The 17,333-nt window shown below is 41.0% G+C and overlaps 1 protein-coding gene across 1 annotated transcript in view; it reads right to left on the bottom strand.

The window, feature by feature from the left end:
• Positions 1 to 17,333, bottom strand: part of LOC143166699 (uncharacterized) — a 114,581-nt gene that overhangs the window by 84,536 nt on the left and 12,712 nt on the right. The window contains exons 9-13 of the mRNA XM_076351292.1: positions 10,631 to 10,734; positions 8,936 to 9,101; positions 7,327 to 7,509; positions 3,911 to 4,063; positions 2,458 to 2,602 (exon numbers count right to left, since the gene is read on the bottom strand). Of these exons, the coding sequence (XP_076207407.1) occupies positions 2,458 to 2,602; positions 3,911 to 4,063; positions 7,327 to 7,509; positions 8,936 to 9,101; positions 10,631 to 10,734 (751 nt within the window). The remainder of the gene's footprint in view (positions 1 to 2,457; positions 2,603 to 3,910; positions 4,064 to 7,326; positions 7,510 to 8,935; positions 9,102 to 10,630; positions 10,735 to 17,333) is intronic.

The raw sequence follows: 17,333 nt of genomic DNA, 5'->3' as shown, positions 1-17,333 counted from the left end.
ACAGGGGCCGACACCCCCTCCTCGTCTCCCCTGCCTGTCCTTCCTAAAGAGCCTGTATCCTTCCATTCCAACACTCCAGTCATAGGAGCCATCCCACCACGTCTCCGTGATGCCAGTAAGGTCGCAGCCTTGCAGGCATGCGCACGTCTCTAACTCCTCTCGTTTATTCCCCATGCTACATGCATTTGCAGAGAGGCATTTAAGTTGGGCCCCCGATGAAGCTGTCTCACTGGCTGGAGTTCCTTTGTGCTGCTCTTCAGGCGCTCTCCTGCTGACCTGTGTTCCTCCTCCAGGCTCTGGGCATCTATTGCTGGCCCTGGCATCAAACTGGTAGGAGTGGGATGGATTGAGGTTCCCCTCCCCCGGCAACTTTAGTTTAAAGCCCTCTTCACCAGCTTGGCAAGCCTATGACTGAAGATGCTCTTCCCCTTCTCTGACAGATGGACCCCGTCAGCCCCCAGTAGACCAGGTTTCTCAAAGTGAGTCCCATGGTCTAAGTAGCCAAACCCCTGGCTGTGGCACCAGTCCCGTAACCATTTGTTGACTCGCCAGATCAACTGGCCCTTTCAAACCCCTTCCCTTTGACCAGGAGGATTGATGAAAAAACTACTTGTGCTCCAGAGTCCCTTACTGGCGCTCCCAGGGCTCTGTAGTCCTTCTTGATAGTCCTCAGACTGCTCCTGGCTGTGTCGCTGGTGCCCATGTGAAACAGCAGCAGCGGATAATAGTCAGTGGACTGTACGAGGCTTGGTAGCCTCTCGGTGACATCCCTGATGCGAGCCCCTGGTAAGCAGCACACCTCTCTAGAGAGTGTGTCAGGTCAGCAAATGGGCACCTCCGTACCTCTCAGAGGACAGTCGCCTGCTACTATCACCCGTCGCCTTTTCTTCGTTGCGCTGGTTGTTATACGGGGGGCAGATTGGGCTGCATTACTCAGCTCCAGCGCTTCTCCTGGTGTGACAGGTTTTTCCTCTTCAGCCTGCAGAGCAGTGAAGCAGTTCTGCAAGGGCACCTCAGCCTTCAGGGGAAGTTCTCTTCCTCCTGCTGGTCCTTGCTGTTGCAATCGTCCATTCTTCTGCATTATTGGCCCCCCTCCCTTCTATGTGTGCCGGTGGGGGAGTTTTTGGCTGTTTAGCTGTGGGCTGTGGATCCACTGCAGACTGCGCTTGGAACCAGCTACCTAGCTCCTTCTCTGCCTCCCTGATGTTACGCAGCCTTCTCACCGCCTCCTGCAGCTCAGCCACCTGCTGCAGGAGGTCCTCCACCTGGGCACACCATTTGCAGGCAGGTCTGCTGCCTGTCCCTGCCCCAGGAGAAAGGTCTAGGCACTTCTGCAGCCCGAGGTCTGCACTGCAGCCTCTCCCTTCAGCAGCTCCGTCTGCATGGAGGCATCGTCCACCGCTGGGGTAGATGGTGCAGACCCCCCAGCTGGAGCCTTGGCCTTTACCCTCAGACGAGTGCCCACCATTCTGCCTTGAGGGTCGGGCAGGATGAGTGCCCTTGGCCTGTGCAGATGGTCACAGAACGGTGCCCGGTTGCTGGCTTATGCGTACTCCAAGTCTCCCACTCAGCCAGTGGAATGCGCCTCCTTCGAAGAGGCACCTTCCCACGCAAACTGCCACGCCCTGCCCTAGCTGATGCGCCACGCCCTGTTCGCCCATCCTGGCCGCTGGCGCTCCCTGGGGCTGCCTTTAGTGGGAGTGGGGGGTGGCAGCCGTTACTCCTGGCCCTGCCTGTACCTCGTCAGCCACCCTCGTGAGAGCTGCCGGCTCCTGGCGGGTCTCTGTGCTCCCCTGTGGGTTCCCCGGCTCAGGAAACCCCCCTGTACACCACGATCCGCCGCTGCTCCTTTGCAGAATGTGCCTGCACCAGAGACGATTGCCTCTGCAAGTGGTGATCCATATTAAAACCATATCAAAACTGACGTAAAATAACTGCAAAAGAGGACAGTACAAAAGAAAGACCATGGTAGTGAGTCCTTATAATAAATATTTGTATTACATCAAGTAAACAAATAGTAAATGTGGAATTTAGGAGCATTAAAAAGGTGGTTAAGAAAAAGTTTACTTTATACCTGCAGCTTGCAATATTTTTTCCTGCCACTTGCTTCTTTCTCAACTTAACAAAACGTAATTTGCAGTTATCCCTTTGTATTTCTAATGCACTAAATATCAAAGATATTCCATGCATCTCTTTCTCAAGAGCATTCAGCTAATGAAATGTCGCCAGTAGAGGGAACTACTTCTTTCAGAGTCACTCCTTACTGACTATTGCTAAAATAACAGTATCACAATTCCAATACAAAATGTGGCCATCATACAAATAGTCTTTTAAAACAACCTACAAAGTATTAAGATTAAATAAAAATTGATATAGGTTGGTACCATTATACCTGTAAAGTAAATGTTACATTGAAGTATTAGGAATGTGTAAGACTTCAGTAGTTGCTTGGCTAACCTTGACTGGACGTTTCTTTCAGCAAAGTCTTTTGTATTTGTTTAAATAACTCTTCATGTGGACATTTCATTGCTATATAATAAGCAGCAATCCTTATTTCCACATCTTCGCTAGTTGCTTGATACAGCTGAACTAATATAGCATTCTAAGAGAAAAAGATAAAAAGATAACCAAAAAAGAAAAAGACAATTATGATATTTACTCCCTTAAAACACCTCATGTATACACTTTCAGGTACAGGTGGGTTTTTCTTTCTGAAAGAGATAGCCATTGCTTTATACCTGACAAAGTCACTTCATGCAACGTGTATACAAATGTATGTACATATTCTCCATACTACCTTATCCACAAATTTCCAGAACAAACTGTCATTATGACCTGAATCCTGTACCGACTAATTTATACAGGACTGTCTGCAACACAGAGCCTCACTTGCTAGCACTACTGTGAATGACGGTTTTATTCCACCACAGGGGAGAGTTGTTCTCTTATATTTCACACATGTGCCACAGCTAATACACAGACAACAATGGCTACAGTTTTGTTAACAGGCTATTAAGATCATTACTACTGGTCTTAATCAAAGGGTAGGACTGTAACAAATTTATTCTGTTCAATACTTCCCCGGTATCAACTAATACGAGTTGTTTGGTGAAATTCCAGGAATTAAGATTGGTGACTGATACTAGTAACATTTCTATTAGCATTTAACACCCCCAGTCCACCCACGGGGTGTCAGTTTAGCAGTTCATTTGCTAGACAATGATGAGGTGTATGACAACATATAGACTTCATACTTTCAACAGGTCTAAGGAGGAACACCGAGCTTCATAACTGCAGAACAAGCAGATTATGGCAATCCATGCCGCGATTAAATTTTTAAAAGCCACAGAAAATGCTTCCAAGTCCATGCGGAACCTCTTGTTCTTCTGGAGCAGGACTGCCAGCTTTGCCCAGGCTAGCACTCCTGGCTTTGCCATTCTTTTTAGTATCAAGTTATTTGAGATAAACAAGTTTTGTGTTTTCTTCTATTAAACCATTAACAAAATGTTCTAACTATGACAGTGTATTGTAAATTACAACAAGCCTCTCACGTTAATACTTAGCATTTCAGAGAATGATACAGTGGAACAGACTATAAGAAAAACCAAGTACTGTGGATTTTCAGCCATAACTCACACAGACATAAGCCACCCAACTGAAGTAACCTTTTAAGAATTCATAAGCATTACCTCAGTCACTGGATGTGTTACCTCAACTATAGCAAAGTATATTATAGGTCCATTCATCAGGGTGGTCCTACCAACCTCTCCAAAAGCAGAGGAGCTCTGCTGGAAGACATGTTTACACTTGTTCCTTATTTGCTTGCATGCTTCATAACTATTCCAGAAAGTCAAAACTCTGGGACAGCGCCAGGAAGCCATCAGTCACCTGCTGGCAATAAATCACTTACCCTGACAGAACAGGGAATGCGCCTGAAGGCCTGGATAGCAGCTAGACGAATTTCCATCGGATTACTTTTCAAGGAAGCACACAAGCTCAAAACAGGAGCTAGTGAAGCTGCTGCCAGTCCCGCATTTCCAATGGCTTTTAACACCAGTTGCATCTGTAAATACAAAGCAAGGTAGAATAAAAAGTTCTCCTCATGTTGTCAGCTGTACACAAAATTTTATTGCATTAACATTTTCTGTGCAAAATTCTCTGTTTAAAATGATCACTGATCATTTGGGGGATTTACTGCAGCCCCTATTGTATCAGCTATACTCTGGCTTTACTGTGAGGACAAGACTCATGAATATGGATGGCTGTTCTAGCACCATATAGCACTTTTAAGTAAAACCTGGCTTAGACCTGGTGGAATACAAAAGCATTTAAAAAAACTGCATTGCAATGGAAAAACACAAGTCATGGATGTGACATACAGTAAAAGTTTTTCAAGGACTTTGATATTTTGCCCCTTTTGATCACAGACATTTTGACCTTTTAGTGATTCAACACTGAGTTCTGGACACAATAACCAATTTAAAATAATAATTTGTCAACAGATGCCATAATGTTACCAGTTTTCTTTGCTAAACATACAGAAAACCTGTGCAACTTCAGAACCCAGAAAGCACGTTACTGCTGGCAATCAATGAATTTTTAATGACAAGCTCTGTATTAAAGTTTAGAGCCCAGGGACTTCAATGCAATATGGGCCTGATTTTCCTTTTACTGACAGTACCTTCCACAACTGTTTGGGTCAAAGACTCCATTGACTGTTGGTTTGAGACATCAGGTGGGAGGTCTCTCCTACTCTGCTCTGCATATTCAGTAAAGCTGTCACAGTCAAAGATACCTCTCCCACACATCTGTACACTCACTCACTGCAACATGCTGCTGAGTTTCAAGAGGCTGCTCTTCATTCATTTGAGATATTTGAATATTTGAGATATTTGAGATAAACAAGTTTTGCGTTTTCTTCTATTAAACCATTAACAAAATGTTCTAACTATGACAGTGTATTGTAAATTACAACAAGCTTCTCACATGAATACTTAGCATTTCAGAGAATGATACAGTGGAACAGAGTATAAGAAAAATCAAGTACAAATATTCTCAAATCAAGTACAAAAATCTCAAATATTCAACTGTGTTTCAGCGGTAATTCACAGAACAGTTGTCAAGAAGCTAATGAGACTTGGGCAGTCTTCCTCACTGTGCCCCTCTTCATCAGTTCCCTGTTCTGATTTACTAATCTCTTGGCTAATTTTATTCAGATTTATTGGAAGACAAAAAGGGTTAAAAAAAGCAAAATTTTCATGAAAACAGGCAATTGAGTGGGTGTACCTATTTTGGCTGGGATGGAGTTAATTTTCTTCATAGCAGCCTGTATGGTGCTGTGTTTTAGATCTGTGACCAAAACACTGTTGATAATACAACAAAGTTTTAGCTATTGCTGAGCAGTGCTTGCACAGCGTCAAGGCTTTCTCTGTTTCTTACTCCACCTGCCCAGCAAGTAGGCTGGGTGGGGCTAAGAGGCTGAGAGGGGACACAGCCAGGACTGCTGACCTGAATTTACCAAAGAAATATTCCCAACCATATGGCATCATTCTCAGCATTAAAGCTCTGTGTGTGGAGGGAGAGGGGGTGGTTCCAAAGTATCCGCTGCTCAGGAACTGGCTGGGCATCAGTCTACTGGTGGTGAGCGATTGCTTTTGCATCATTTTTTTTTGGGGGGGGGGAGTTGTGGGTTTTGGGGTTTGTGAGGGTTTTTTTCCTTCACTTACTAAACAGTCTTTATGTCAACCAATGAGTTTTCTCGGTTTTGCCCTTCCACTTCTCTCCCCCATCCCACTGCAGGGGGCGTAAGCAAGTGGCTGTGTGGTGCTTAGCTGCCTACTGGGGTTAACCCACCACAGTAGAGCCGAGAAATTAGTGCCCTTCCCCACAGAGAAAGATTGCAATATAAACTGAATACAAATCTGCTTCATTTGGTCAACTGCTAGCAAATTGGCACGTGTAGTCATCCAGTCCAACAGCACAATCCAAGCTTGGAACTACCCATATGGCACTCTCCTTGCCCAGCTGGCAGCAAGGGATGTAAGAGGAAGCAGGGAGAGAGCAGATGCTCAGGTGACCATACCAATCCCACTGACAATCAGTTAGCGACACTGAAATCAAAGCTTCTCTTGAAAATCCCACTCCACATCCATCTTTGGAAACTTAAATGGCTGGTTTGCTTTTTTGAAATACTTCTTCCTAAGAGCTCAGTAGAGACCAGTGAGGCACCTCTGAGAGACATGAGACCACTCACCAGCGCGGTGACGCCTCTTTCCAGTGGAGAGCACAGACTTTAAAAGATACATCATGTATTCTAATTTTTTCTAATGAGAGTAATGTATCCCCAAACCATGTAAAGTCCCAGTTCTACCAAAATGAACTAGGTCATTTCATACAGCACATAGTAAGAAACTGAAAACATACACAGAAACTACGATTCTATGGCTAACAGGAAGACAAAAAAGTTCAGCAATGGAATCTCTTTCGTTTTTTTTAAATCAAAATTTTGTTCAAGGCTCCCAATATATAAAATCTGGTTTTTTAAGTTATTCCTTCAATAAATGGGGTAAGAATTAAAAGTGAACAGACTGCTCACACTGTATGAAGACAAATACAAATCCCATGTGTTTAGCTTGCACGCTGGAAAATTAAACAGACAAAAATACATGAGATAAACTTAGCTCTTGGGCTCTTACTGCTATCTGATACACTGTCACCAGTATCTCTATCTTCTAAGCTTGATAAGGAAGAACCGATTGTTTAAGTAGATCATCAAACAGAAAATATAAAGATATTTCTTCAGCAGCAAATGTCAATTAAAGATAAAAAGCCCCAGAACTGTGACAGGAATTACTCCTAACTCAAGATCACACACAGCAACTAAGAACGATTTTCCTGTCCTAATATCATGACTGACTTACAGGTAGTAACACTGTGACTCAGCAGAACTTATTAGCCAACAATAACACAGCTAACACTAACTGTACATGAATTTGAGTCAATAAAGGAATAGGAAACTTTCATCAACGTGCCATTTTACAAGGGAGTGATGGGTGTTCTTCCATATCCCACGTTACAAAGTTTGCTTCATCAGAAGACCCAAGACTCTTCCTTACTCAAATACACAAGAACACCCATGCTGATAGGTTGTACTTGTTCAATTACAAAATTTTATCTGCCCATCCTACCAAAGAATATTCATTTACAAAGCTTGTATTCATGGCTTTCTGGAAATCCACTGAATGCCATTGTCATCAAACAAGTTCTAGATCATAAAGGGAATAGAAAAGTAAAGCATTATATCATATGCTTCTATATGACTGATACCTGGCTGAGTCCTTCTGAATCTTGCACGGTACAGTTTCCTCCCAAAAATTTCCCAAGGGTCCTCATCACACTCTGCACAGCAGGTACATCATCACAGGAGTTGTAAGCTGAACAAAACCTATGTAAGAGAGCAGTTACTCCTAAGAAGCAGCTCTGGCTTGCTCCCGGTGACTTCAGCAAAGGCTGTAAACAAGCAGAAAAAGAACAGGGTGTTTCAGAAAAGTCACTCTCATTATTACTGTTACACAGAATAGAAAATAAAAGTATCAAAATACTTACACACTAAAACTCAATCTCAACAATGCATATTTTCAAACAGCCCTTAAAGGATTTAAACAAACAAACAAACAAAAAAGGACAACCCTGCAAAGATATAGTGGAAAAATCTTCCACCTTCCCGTGTAAACGTATGGGCTAAATTAGTGTCAACATGATATAGACCTCAGTTCTTTTCACAAGAAATCATGCCCTGCATGCTCAGGAGGAGAGTGAAAACAAATCTAAACTATTTTCCAGGACTCTCAAAATAGTAAAACCCTCACCAGTACAGTTTCCCTAAGTCCCACCCCAAGACTTCGCAAAAAGCACTGACAGATCAGTAGTCACGGGCAGTTCACCATTTTCAGAATGAAAATAAGTTTTTCTGTCCCATAAACCTGCAAATTCCAAATTTCTGTATCCTCTGAAGTGAGCCTGTTACTGTTGAAAATCTCACCACTTCAACTAATGTTTGCAAAGCCCAAATGAACTCAAGATTCATTATTTCACGCAGATGCCGTGGAAAGCCTGCTAACACTGAGAGCTGTTTTTTGTAATCCTGGTCAGAACGTGTATGATTGGGAACAGCAGGTTGTGATATACTCTGCAAGATTCTCCATGGCTGATCAATGGCTCATTAGCACACAAGCCAAGCAGGCATAACATTTTACTTAATTAAAAAAATATTCTTAATGGCTTATTTAAGCTACAAGACTATCTATGATTTTACCACCTGGAACACTGCAGCTTCACAAAAAAACATAGCAAATCCAACTTCAGACTCTAAGAGCATGACAGATTACACAGTATAAACCCAGCAGAACAACAGACCTTTAAAGGAAAAATATACTATTAAATGGAGCCAGTATTACTCCACATACAATTAACTTAGTTAAGGAAAAATATCAAAAACTGCAATAGCGCTGCATATACAAAGGACTGAAATGTCTCCGGGTGCTAAATACAAAGCTTGTAACGGACCATATTGGAGAATCAAGCTCTTTATCCAAAGCAGGGGGTAGCTGCAACAATTCCTCACACTGCCCTGTCCTTGAACCTCAAAACTAATTAGTCCAAACCAGTCTCTGGAGTCCACAGGGTAGTTCACACTTTTTTTTTTTTTTTAAAAAGTCTCTAGGCTACAAATGTAAATCAAGTTCCAGTGACCAAACATAACTGCACCCTCTTTTGGAATCAAGATTAAAATAGCCAGTAGTTTCACCACCAAAATTACCTGGACAGATAGAGTTTTGTATAATTCTGTGAAAAAGTAAAACTTATTACTGTAAAACACAAAAATCATGAGACAGCCAGATTGATGATAAATTAAAAAAGAACAACATCTGCTCACAGCAAGAGATTCGATCATGCCTGAGGTGGGTTTAGGAATGAATGAAAATGACCAGAAGAAATATTCCACTTTGTCTTCCTCGACTTCTCCAGAAGCTATAATTTCTTTCATTAGGACAACACATGCCTCTGTAGCACAAGATGGGAGAGCATCTATTAGTGGCTGCCTATAACACAAGAAAAAAGCACAGCAAATCTAAAATGACCAGAATACTCAAGAATCAAATAACAAACACATTGAGGTTGGGCTTCTTTCAAAGTAAATAAAAGTCCACCGGCTTAGCAAATGCCAGATTCCATAGAAATCAACATTATCCTTTGGTTTAGTGACCTTACGGAAATATGCCTCAGCCAAGATGTGGTGAAGTGTATTGGTGTTTCAAGAACTGTGTGTAACCAGGCTTTTAAGAAAATATTCAGTTGCTTTCTCTGAAAATGAAGCCAAAACATATCCCAAGTTTGACTTCTAAAGACTGAGGTACCTTAAAGCACTGATTTTTTTATTAAGGTGGTTTTTTTCTTTCATTTCGCCAATAACAAATGAAAATATTAAAACTAGCTTTTACTTCCTGTGCTTTTTTAGACGTTATTTAAGTGGAAAGGTTACACCAGCATTACAGGCAATACACATTTCAGCTCTTAAAGAGTCCCTCTTGTCAATATTCTGTACCTACCCTCCTGTACTGGTGGATGGGCACTTTTGCATTAACTAGGAAGCAGTTAAATTAAACTGGGTAAAAGCACTTGCATCAGAGTAAGGGAGTAGTCTGCATGGGATTCTTTTTAGCTCCTAAAGTTAATGACCTTGTCCTGAGTAAAATTAGTCTAAAGTTAATACAGAAAGAGGCAGAGTAGTTTAGATTGCTTTCTAATATTTAAGAATATTAACATGACTATTTGTCAAAAGGTGAGAATAAACCTAAGAAAACAAAATTTGCTCCTTTTGCATGAAGTAAAGTTTAAGATATTGTTACAAACATAAAACCTGACATTAGATGAATTTCAAACAGGCTGATGACATTTTGTACTGAAATCAAGTAAAGAACTTGTTTCTTTGTTTACACTTTTCAGAATATTGATTTTGGAGGGAGAAAAAAAGTTGTATTGATTTTAATAATACTGGATTAGTATTTCTGAAAGTCTCAAACCACTGGATCAGAACTATTCCTGACTGCAGAGGAGTGGGGGCCTTGATCTTTAAAGCTGCAGTTCAAAGATCGGTACAAACCATCCTGAGATCAGGCTGTTACTGAAAGATGTGACTCCACCACGTCCATACTCCCAGCCTAATGTTTGTCTCCTCTCCCCCATGAGTACTAAGGGCACTGAGGGTACAGATCCAGGTAAGCTTTTTCAGAACAAATGGCAGTAGACACTTAAAACCAGCAGCATTGATTTCCATCTAAGCCATGACTCAGGTTTCCTGTTCACATTGTTCCTGAAACAGGAAGTCTGTCCGTGGGAATAGGCATGGGACAGGAAAGTCTATTTTGTACACAACGTTCATTCAGTAAGGAGAGAATATCATCTTTCTGTCACATAAACAAGATCTGTAATACACATTCTTCCTTTGAAGTGCTCCAAATTTAAATCCAACATTTGGGCATGGATTTAAAACACTGGTCTATTTTAAATATTTACAACACTTTTCTTTCCTATATACTTTTTTTTAATGCAATTACTAAAGGGGCCTTACCAGTTGTCTCTGCATTTAAATGAAGATCTTTGCCATAGCACTTTTAAGGCCTCAAGAGAAAGATGTCGAAGCTCAAACACAAGAGTCATGAAAAGGTCTGCGGTCTGTTAAAAAGCACAACAACAAACGTAATATTACAGCTGTGCAGAAACCAGCTTTAGAGAACAGAGCACAACAAGATACTTTGGGTTATACCAGCATTGCCGTTGATTTACAGTGTAATCCAAGAATAAAACCTCCTCTCTTCCCTATGCCCCTATCTTCCTTCCCTCCCTTGCTTTTCTCTTCAGGCTGCAAACATATAAGGAGAAGGACTTTCATTTAGGATGTCAGTTAGTCCCACAAGCAACAGTGCTCAGTGACTGCTATGCACACCACTAGCATACAAATGAATAATAAACCAAAATGCAGCACTGTGGTTATAACCCAGAAGAGAAGTCCATAATCTTCTCTGAGTTTGTACAGCAAGATCCTGATTTATGACCAGAACTGCTGACACAGCCTCAACACAAAATGAAACAATAGTCAAACTAACTTTATATTAGCCTTAAGTTTATGAGAAAGATCATTTAACTGAGGTTTGGACAATGCTTAAAAGTTTTGCTGGAGTACCTCTGGTGCTGTGTGAAAATATCCCATCTTACTGGGGAAAAGCCCAAGCATAACTGCTCTTAGCTCTGCAGGCAGCACAGGATTAGTTAAAACTGAATAGAATAGACTATTTCAGTTGGAAGGGACCAACAATGATCATCTAGTCCAACTGCCTGACCAACTCGGGCTGTCCAAAAGTTAAAGCATGTTACTAAGGGCATTGTCCAAATCCCTCTTAAACACTGACAGGCTTGGGGCGTCGGACTGTAGTAGCAGCAGAGCTGTTCTCCCTGGCTAAGCTGAATTGCTACAACATACAGCAGCTATTTTACCTGCAGTACATTATCACACGCTTTTCAGTGCAAAGAAATTCTAGCCCTTCATTCACAAGCTGCCCCTTGCTCTTGTGGGCAAAATGGAAAACCATACCTTAGGGTTACTTCTTTTAAAAAAACCTAATTATTTCAATCTAGCTGTAGAGTTGAAGCTGAATAGTTCTGTTTAATAATTTATTTGCATGTGCATGGCTGAAAGAAATTAAGAGCAATTCAGAGCTGACCCACGCTTTTCTGTTAAGTGAAATAGCTACCTGTACTAGACTTTACATTAAAAAAAACCCCCACCACTCCCACCCCCCACTTAACTTATATGGCAGTATCAGTTTCCTATTAGCTGAAACAAATGTTTTTCAGAAACTACTGTCTCGAGGTACTTTTGGATGTGTATTACATTACCAGCAATAATTTTTATTTTCTAAAATGTGATGCTGGAAATCAAATTAATCAAATATTAAATTGAACTGAACACATTATCAAGAAGACAGAAGCCTTTCTATTTTTATGCAGTACAAACCTTTCAGTGTCATCCTGACTCAAACCAGGCTCTGTATTACCTACCCAGTCTGTCCCCTACTGAGAATGGAGGCTGTTTTCTCCTTTTTTCAGATTATTTTCATTTGCACATACACTATTCACCACATTGTTATTTTGGCCTCAGTAGAAACTTTTGGAAAATGGTATTTTAAAGGCTAAATAGCATGTAGATGTGTTCCTCTGAGACCTGATCCAAAGTTCAAGAAGGGAGAGAGGTCTCATTACTTGAAAAATTAGCAGAATGTTAAATACAGTAGCTTTTAAGTTCATTTTAATCTAACTTTATAATGCACAAGTTTTAATCATGGTCCATGTCATACAGATTCACTTCAATTCTTTATTCACTTCAGATGTGAAAGGTTTAGACATAGGACTACTGCTCTGCTTCCAAAGAAAACATTTTTCTTCGTGTAAAAATCATACAAACAAAGTCTAATTCCACTAAGTGACATTTCCAAAGGTCTAGGGAGAGACCTACTTTGACTTCCTGACCTTCCTTCCAGGAGCTGCTTCCAAAAGCAATGAAAAATTGGAATAACCCAGTGCCAGCATTTGATTTTAATTTAAGACTGCCAAGACACTTTCAGTAAAAAGAAGCTGTCTTTCAGTAAGAAGATGGAGTAATTTCTTACCATGTTGTTTGATAGGCTGAGGGAATAATTTCTCAGATCTAATACAAACTTTGTTTATGTTTTTGTTCTCTTGGGACTTCTTTTCTTTTTAGCATTAATATATTAATTTCATCAAATTGAAATTTATTCTCGTACATGAAGCCCTACCTAGGTATTAATTCTGATAACATTTGTAATTCCATAGCTAAAATTCAGTTAGATCCACATGTATTCCACTCCATTCCATCCCATTCCATCATTACCTTTAAGGTCTATTTTAAAAAGAAATTACCAAACCCTGAACACTATGGAGCTAGTGAAACAGACTACATTTCATGATCTATAAAATATTCTAAAATATGCTAAAAACTGTATTTAATTAAGTTCTTCAAAAGCATTTTTAAACACAGGCCTTACGTGCATTTTTGACGCATGCAAATACACTATGGGCAGCATGATCGGGGAGCCGGGGAGCCTCACAGATGTCATCACAAGGTGCTGTGTGTGCAGCTGCTGCTGAGCTCAGGTGGCTCATCAGCTGGAGGCTGCAGCACAGTTCAAGATAAAATTTCCAGACTAATATATTTCCAGGTGATATAATTTTAGACTGTAGACTGACTTCATTCTGCTTCATACCTGCTGACTAGACAAGCTCCCACCTAGTAACTCAGTGAAAAGTTTCACAGAGAAACAGCTATTTTTACTTCCTAATAATAAAGCTTCAGAATGAACTGTCTGGTCAGGTGGGCTGTTTTTATTTTTTAAGGCAGGTTGCATTGAAATCGAGCTGTCAGATAAACAATAACCTCATTGGGAATGCCTCTATTTGTAGTATTGTAATAGCAAACTACGTGCAAATTTAGCTCCTATTCCCACCCCCAAATGAAACATAAGGAAGCATGGCTTTTATTCTACACAGAAGCTTGCTTTTCCTTCTATCTGTAGACTTACTGTAGCTCTACTTAAAAAAAAAGTTCCTCTGAAAGCATAAACATAGTATAGTTTAGATTGGAAGGTAAAGTAGTAAAATGTTTCCCAATAAAAGTGTTTCTGATATATACAAACACTTACCCTTTGAAAGCTTGACACCTTACTTGCTGCCAAGTATAAGCCCATGTAATCACAAGGGAGGTTGCTTTGAAAATGTGTTCAATGAACATCTTTGGGTTTGCCTACTAATTTATATTCTCAATGAAAGTATGAGGCCTTCTCTCCAGTAAATTTAGTATATCTCTTCGGAATTACATAGCTGTCTCTTCTCCATACTTCTGGTTTTCAGCTGTCTGATTTCTTTTTTCAACTACACATGTTAAAGAACAAGTGATTTCCTTGAATTGAAGGCCAAGCGTGAATCAGATGGAGGTGACACACTCTTCTCCCTGAAGTCTACTGGTTGAACAGCTATGGTTATCCTCTCCCTGCCATGGCATAACTTCCCTGCCTTCTGATCCTCATCTGTTCTTTCTTATTTGGTTTCTTACCTTGCCAGTTAACCTTATTTCAGCCCCGATTTCAGGAAGGATGTAATTGTGCCTGGTCATGAACCAGGTTTAAGTGACCTAACAGGCCATTCCCAATACTATCTTCTAAGGCTTTCCAATTCACAGCAGGCAAAGACTTCTGTTCCTGGTAAAGTTATTATTATAGTCATACAGAAAAGAACAGTCAAATCTCAAATAGCAAAATCATCCATGTAACTACAGTATCTTAATTCATCTTGATAATCAGAACATCTTCCTTACCTGGGAAATATTCTGTTATACTCCCTACACCCACAAGTTAGAAACGTGCAAATCCTAACACCCAACTAGGTAGTAACTAGCAATTAGAATGCCTTATGAGAAAAACAAATGGTGAGACCATGCCCTAAAGGCAAACTCTTTCAGGTCAGACTGGGGTACAGGAGTTAGGCAGAGTGAATCCGACATACTCTTGCCCACACTGCTTAAAGCATACACAGCCACATTCACTAGAGCTACTAATCCAGCATCAAAATCCAGACACCAAATGTAAATGCAGCCCCCAGCAGAAGCTGTGTGACAGGCTTCCTTCAAGCCTCTCTCAAGTGAGGGTCCCTTCTCCCCATCCCTTTGACCATTCTTTGTCAGTATGCATCTTGTTCACTTAATGGTCCATTAGCTAATCTACATCCACATTGAAATTCAATCTTGTGTCATAATAGCATTAAAAAATTAAACAACAACTTTGCTTCCTTGGAAATGACACAGTCTCCACCCCCATTTTCTCAACCCTTCGCTGTTTTCCCTGGAGTTGAGGATTTTCCCTTCCATTTATTCTTGGGTTTGTGTGCTGAAAGAAATGCATAATCTCGCCTCATTCAGAGTCAAACAATATGGGGACAAACAAGCTATACATGCCTAACAGCGGAGCTGTCTCCCAAGCAACGCTGTGGGCATTCCCATAACTTCTCTCCTGGCCCAAAGGACATTTTATCAGTTGGAATGAGGGATAATAAAGATCCCCTTTGAAATGTCTTGTCACACAGAAGGAACACCCTGAAACAGTGAAAATGGCTGACAACCAATAGAGCTCTGTGCTGGGACAGGCCTATGATGAATAATTCACCTCTTTTTTAGGCAGTGGTACAGACAGCAGCCACTTGTGCTAATCTTAGTAATTTACAAAAGAAATTTCCCACACATGAAGCCAGTGGGCCTCTCTGGAGGCAGAAGTGACATCCCACTGTTACTGGGAAAAATCGTCTACCATTCTTTCAAAGACACTGAATTATGGCCGTTCAAAAGAAGGTAGGATTTAGAGAAAGTTTCTCAGGTCCACTGCAGTAATTTCTTTTTTCAACATTTTCCAAGCAGTATTTAGATCCCCTAGTCTGTTCCTAAATGCCATTACATACTGCTGTTAAAATGACAGCCACAGAGAATTAAGCATTATCACACCCAAAGAGGCTGCTTTTATTCTACATTAGCAAGAACCATTACATTTATGGCTCTGTTAGCTCTCTATAGCCCCAATCTCCCTAGCATGCAGCTAAAAAAGATGGCAGAGTTGCTTATAACTCAGAGAGAGAAACCTATCCCATATACCACCACCCAGCAAGGCCACCTGCTGCTTTCTCCTCAGCCCTGTGCTGTGGTCTTTGTCAGGCTGTGATACCAGGTCAGACTCTGATCACCATTTAATAGGTTGGGAGTAACTGCTAGGGTTGTAATTTATCATAGCTGACTGAAGTTGCCTGTTTCAGTTGTCATGACTGTGATCCTTCTCCAGCTTATGCCTTTACCTTAAGTCTCAGGCCACATTACACAAACACCTACTTGTGCTCATTAATCACAGCTAAAGCTAAGAGAGAGGTGAATATACACAGTATATTAATTTCTAAACAGGCACCACTGGCCTGCAGAGCTGTAATCCAGCAGCACACTCTTCTTCAGTCCCCATAAACCCTGTACTCCATCTCCCAGTATCTGTGTCCCCGCCAGGGAAGAGACAGGCAGAGCTCTTGTTCTTTGACATGGGACTTAACCTAGACAAAGGAAGGTGAAGTGCCTTCTCCTAGGCTAGGTCTGAAGCTTTTTGTTAATGTCACTTGTACCTACATGCATTTACAGGAGAGATCACAGCCCCATTGCACAAGAAATAACCTTGCTCCAAAGTACAAGCAATCTAACAAGACAAGAACATCAGAGGACAGGGAATATATCAGGAATGAGATGACTAAACTCATGAGTGGCAAATTCATGGAGGCACCAAGGCCCAGTTCAGTGCTTTCCCCATTAGACCAAACTTGTTTTCTAGTAATATTCTGACCTCGAATGACTTAAACAAGAAGTGTGTTCTTCTATTTTCAAATTTACATTTTTTTCACATTGTTCTATATAGGAACTTCATTACTAGCAAGAACCACTCCATCTGAAGCATAATGGGATATAAAGTGCCCTCCTTTTAGATCATTGCCCTCAGTTCATCTCAGGTCAGCAATGATTAAGCGCCATCATCTGTTGATCCTTCTGTATTGTATATAACAGGTGTTCTTGATAATGTCTGAATTTCACAGAAGACAGGATCTTCATTTCAAAGACAGTGACAAATACTAACTGATCCAGCTGCTGCCAGTGTCAACAAAAATTACAAGACCTGAGTGAGCTAAGGAGACAGGCAAACCCTCTTCTAGAATGATGGTCATCATAGAAAAAAATTAAGCCACTGCATGTTCCACGTGACCAGAATATTCCACCCTAACTTAGCAGCATTCACCAATGAAAATGGTTTAGGTGAGAAGAGATTCCCTCTGGATCCAAGCAGCATCCCCAGAAAACACGATGGTTATTATTAGAATTCATCAGAAGCACATGGAGCTAACCAGCCAAGATCCAGAGGCAAGGGTTTCATGTGCAAACTGTTTTGAGGGGATGAGGTAACAGGAGAAGGACCACAGAACTCCAATAAACATGGAAACAGCAGCACTACCGGGGCAGTATCCCACACTAAAGCTGTAGAAAAGGGTTTTTACAATTAAGCATCAAAACCGTCAGTGATAACCCAAACCAGACATTTTTTGTTTGTTTGTTTTCTCCAAAAAACCCAAAAATCCAGAAATTTTCTTTCAGGTTAATTTAGAATACAGTTCAAAATTGCTTTTGCCCAATA

The sequence above is a fragment of the Aptenodytes patagonicus genome, chromosome 13 (assembly GCF_965638725.1).
Source record: "Aptenodytes patagonicus chromosome 13, bAptPat1.pri.cur, whole genome shotgun sequence".
Lineage (NCBI taxonomy): Eukaryota > Metazoa > Chordata > Aves > Sphenisciformes > Spheniscidae > Aptenodytes > Aptenodytes patagonicus.
The sequence above is the reverse complement of the archived record's forward strand: the minus strand, read 5'-3'. Positions and strand labels throughout refer to the sequence as shown.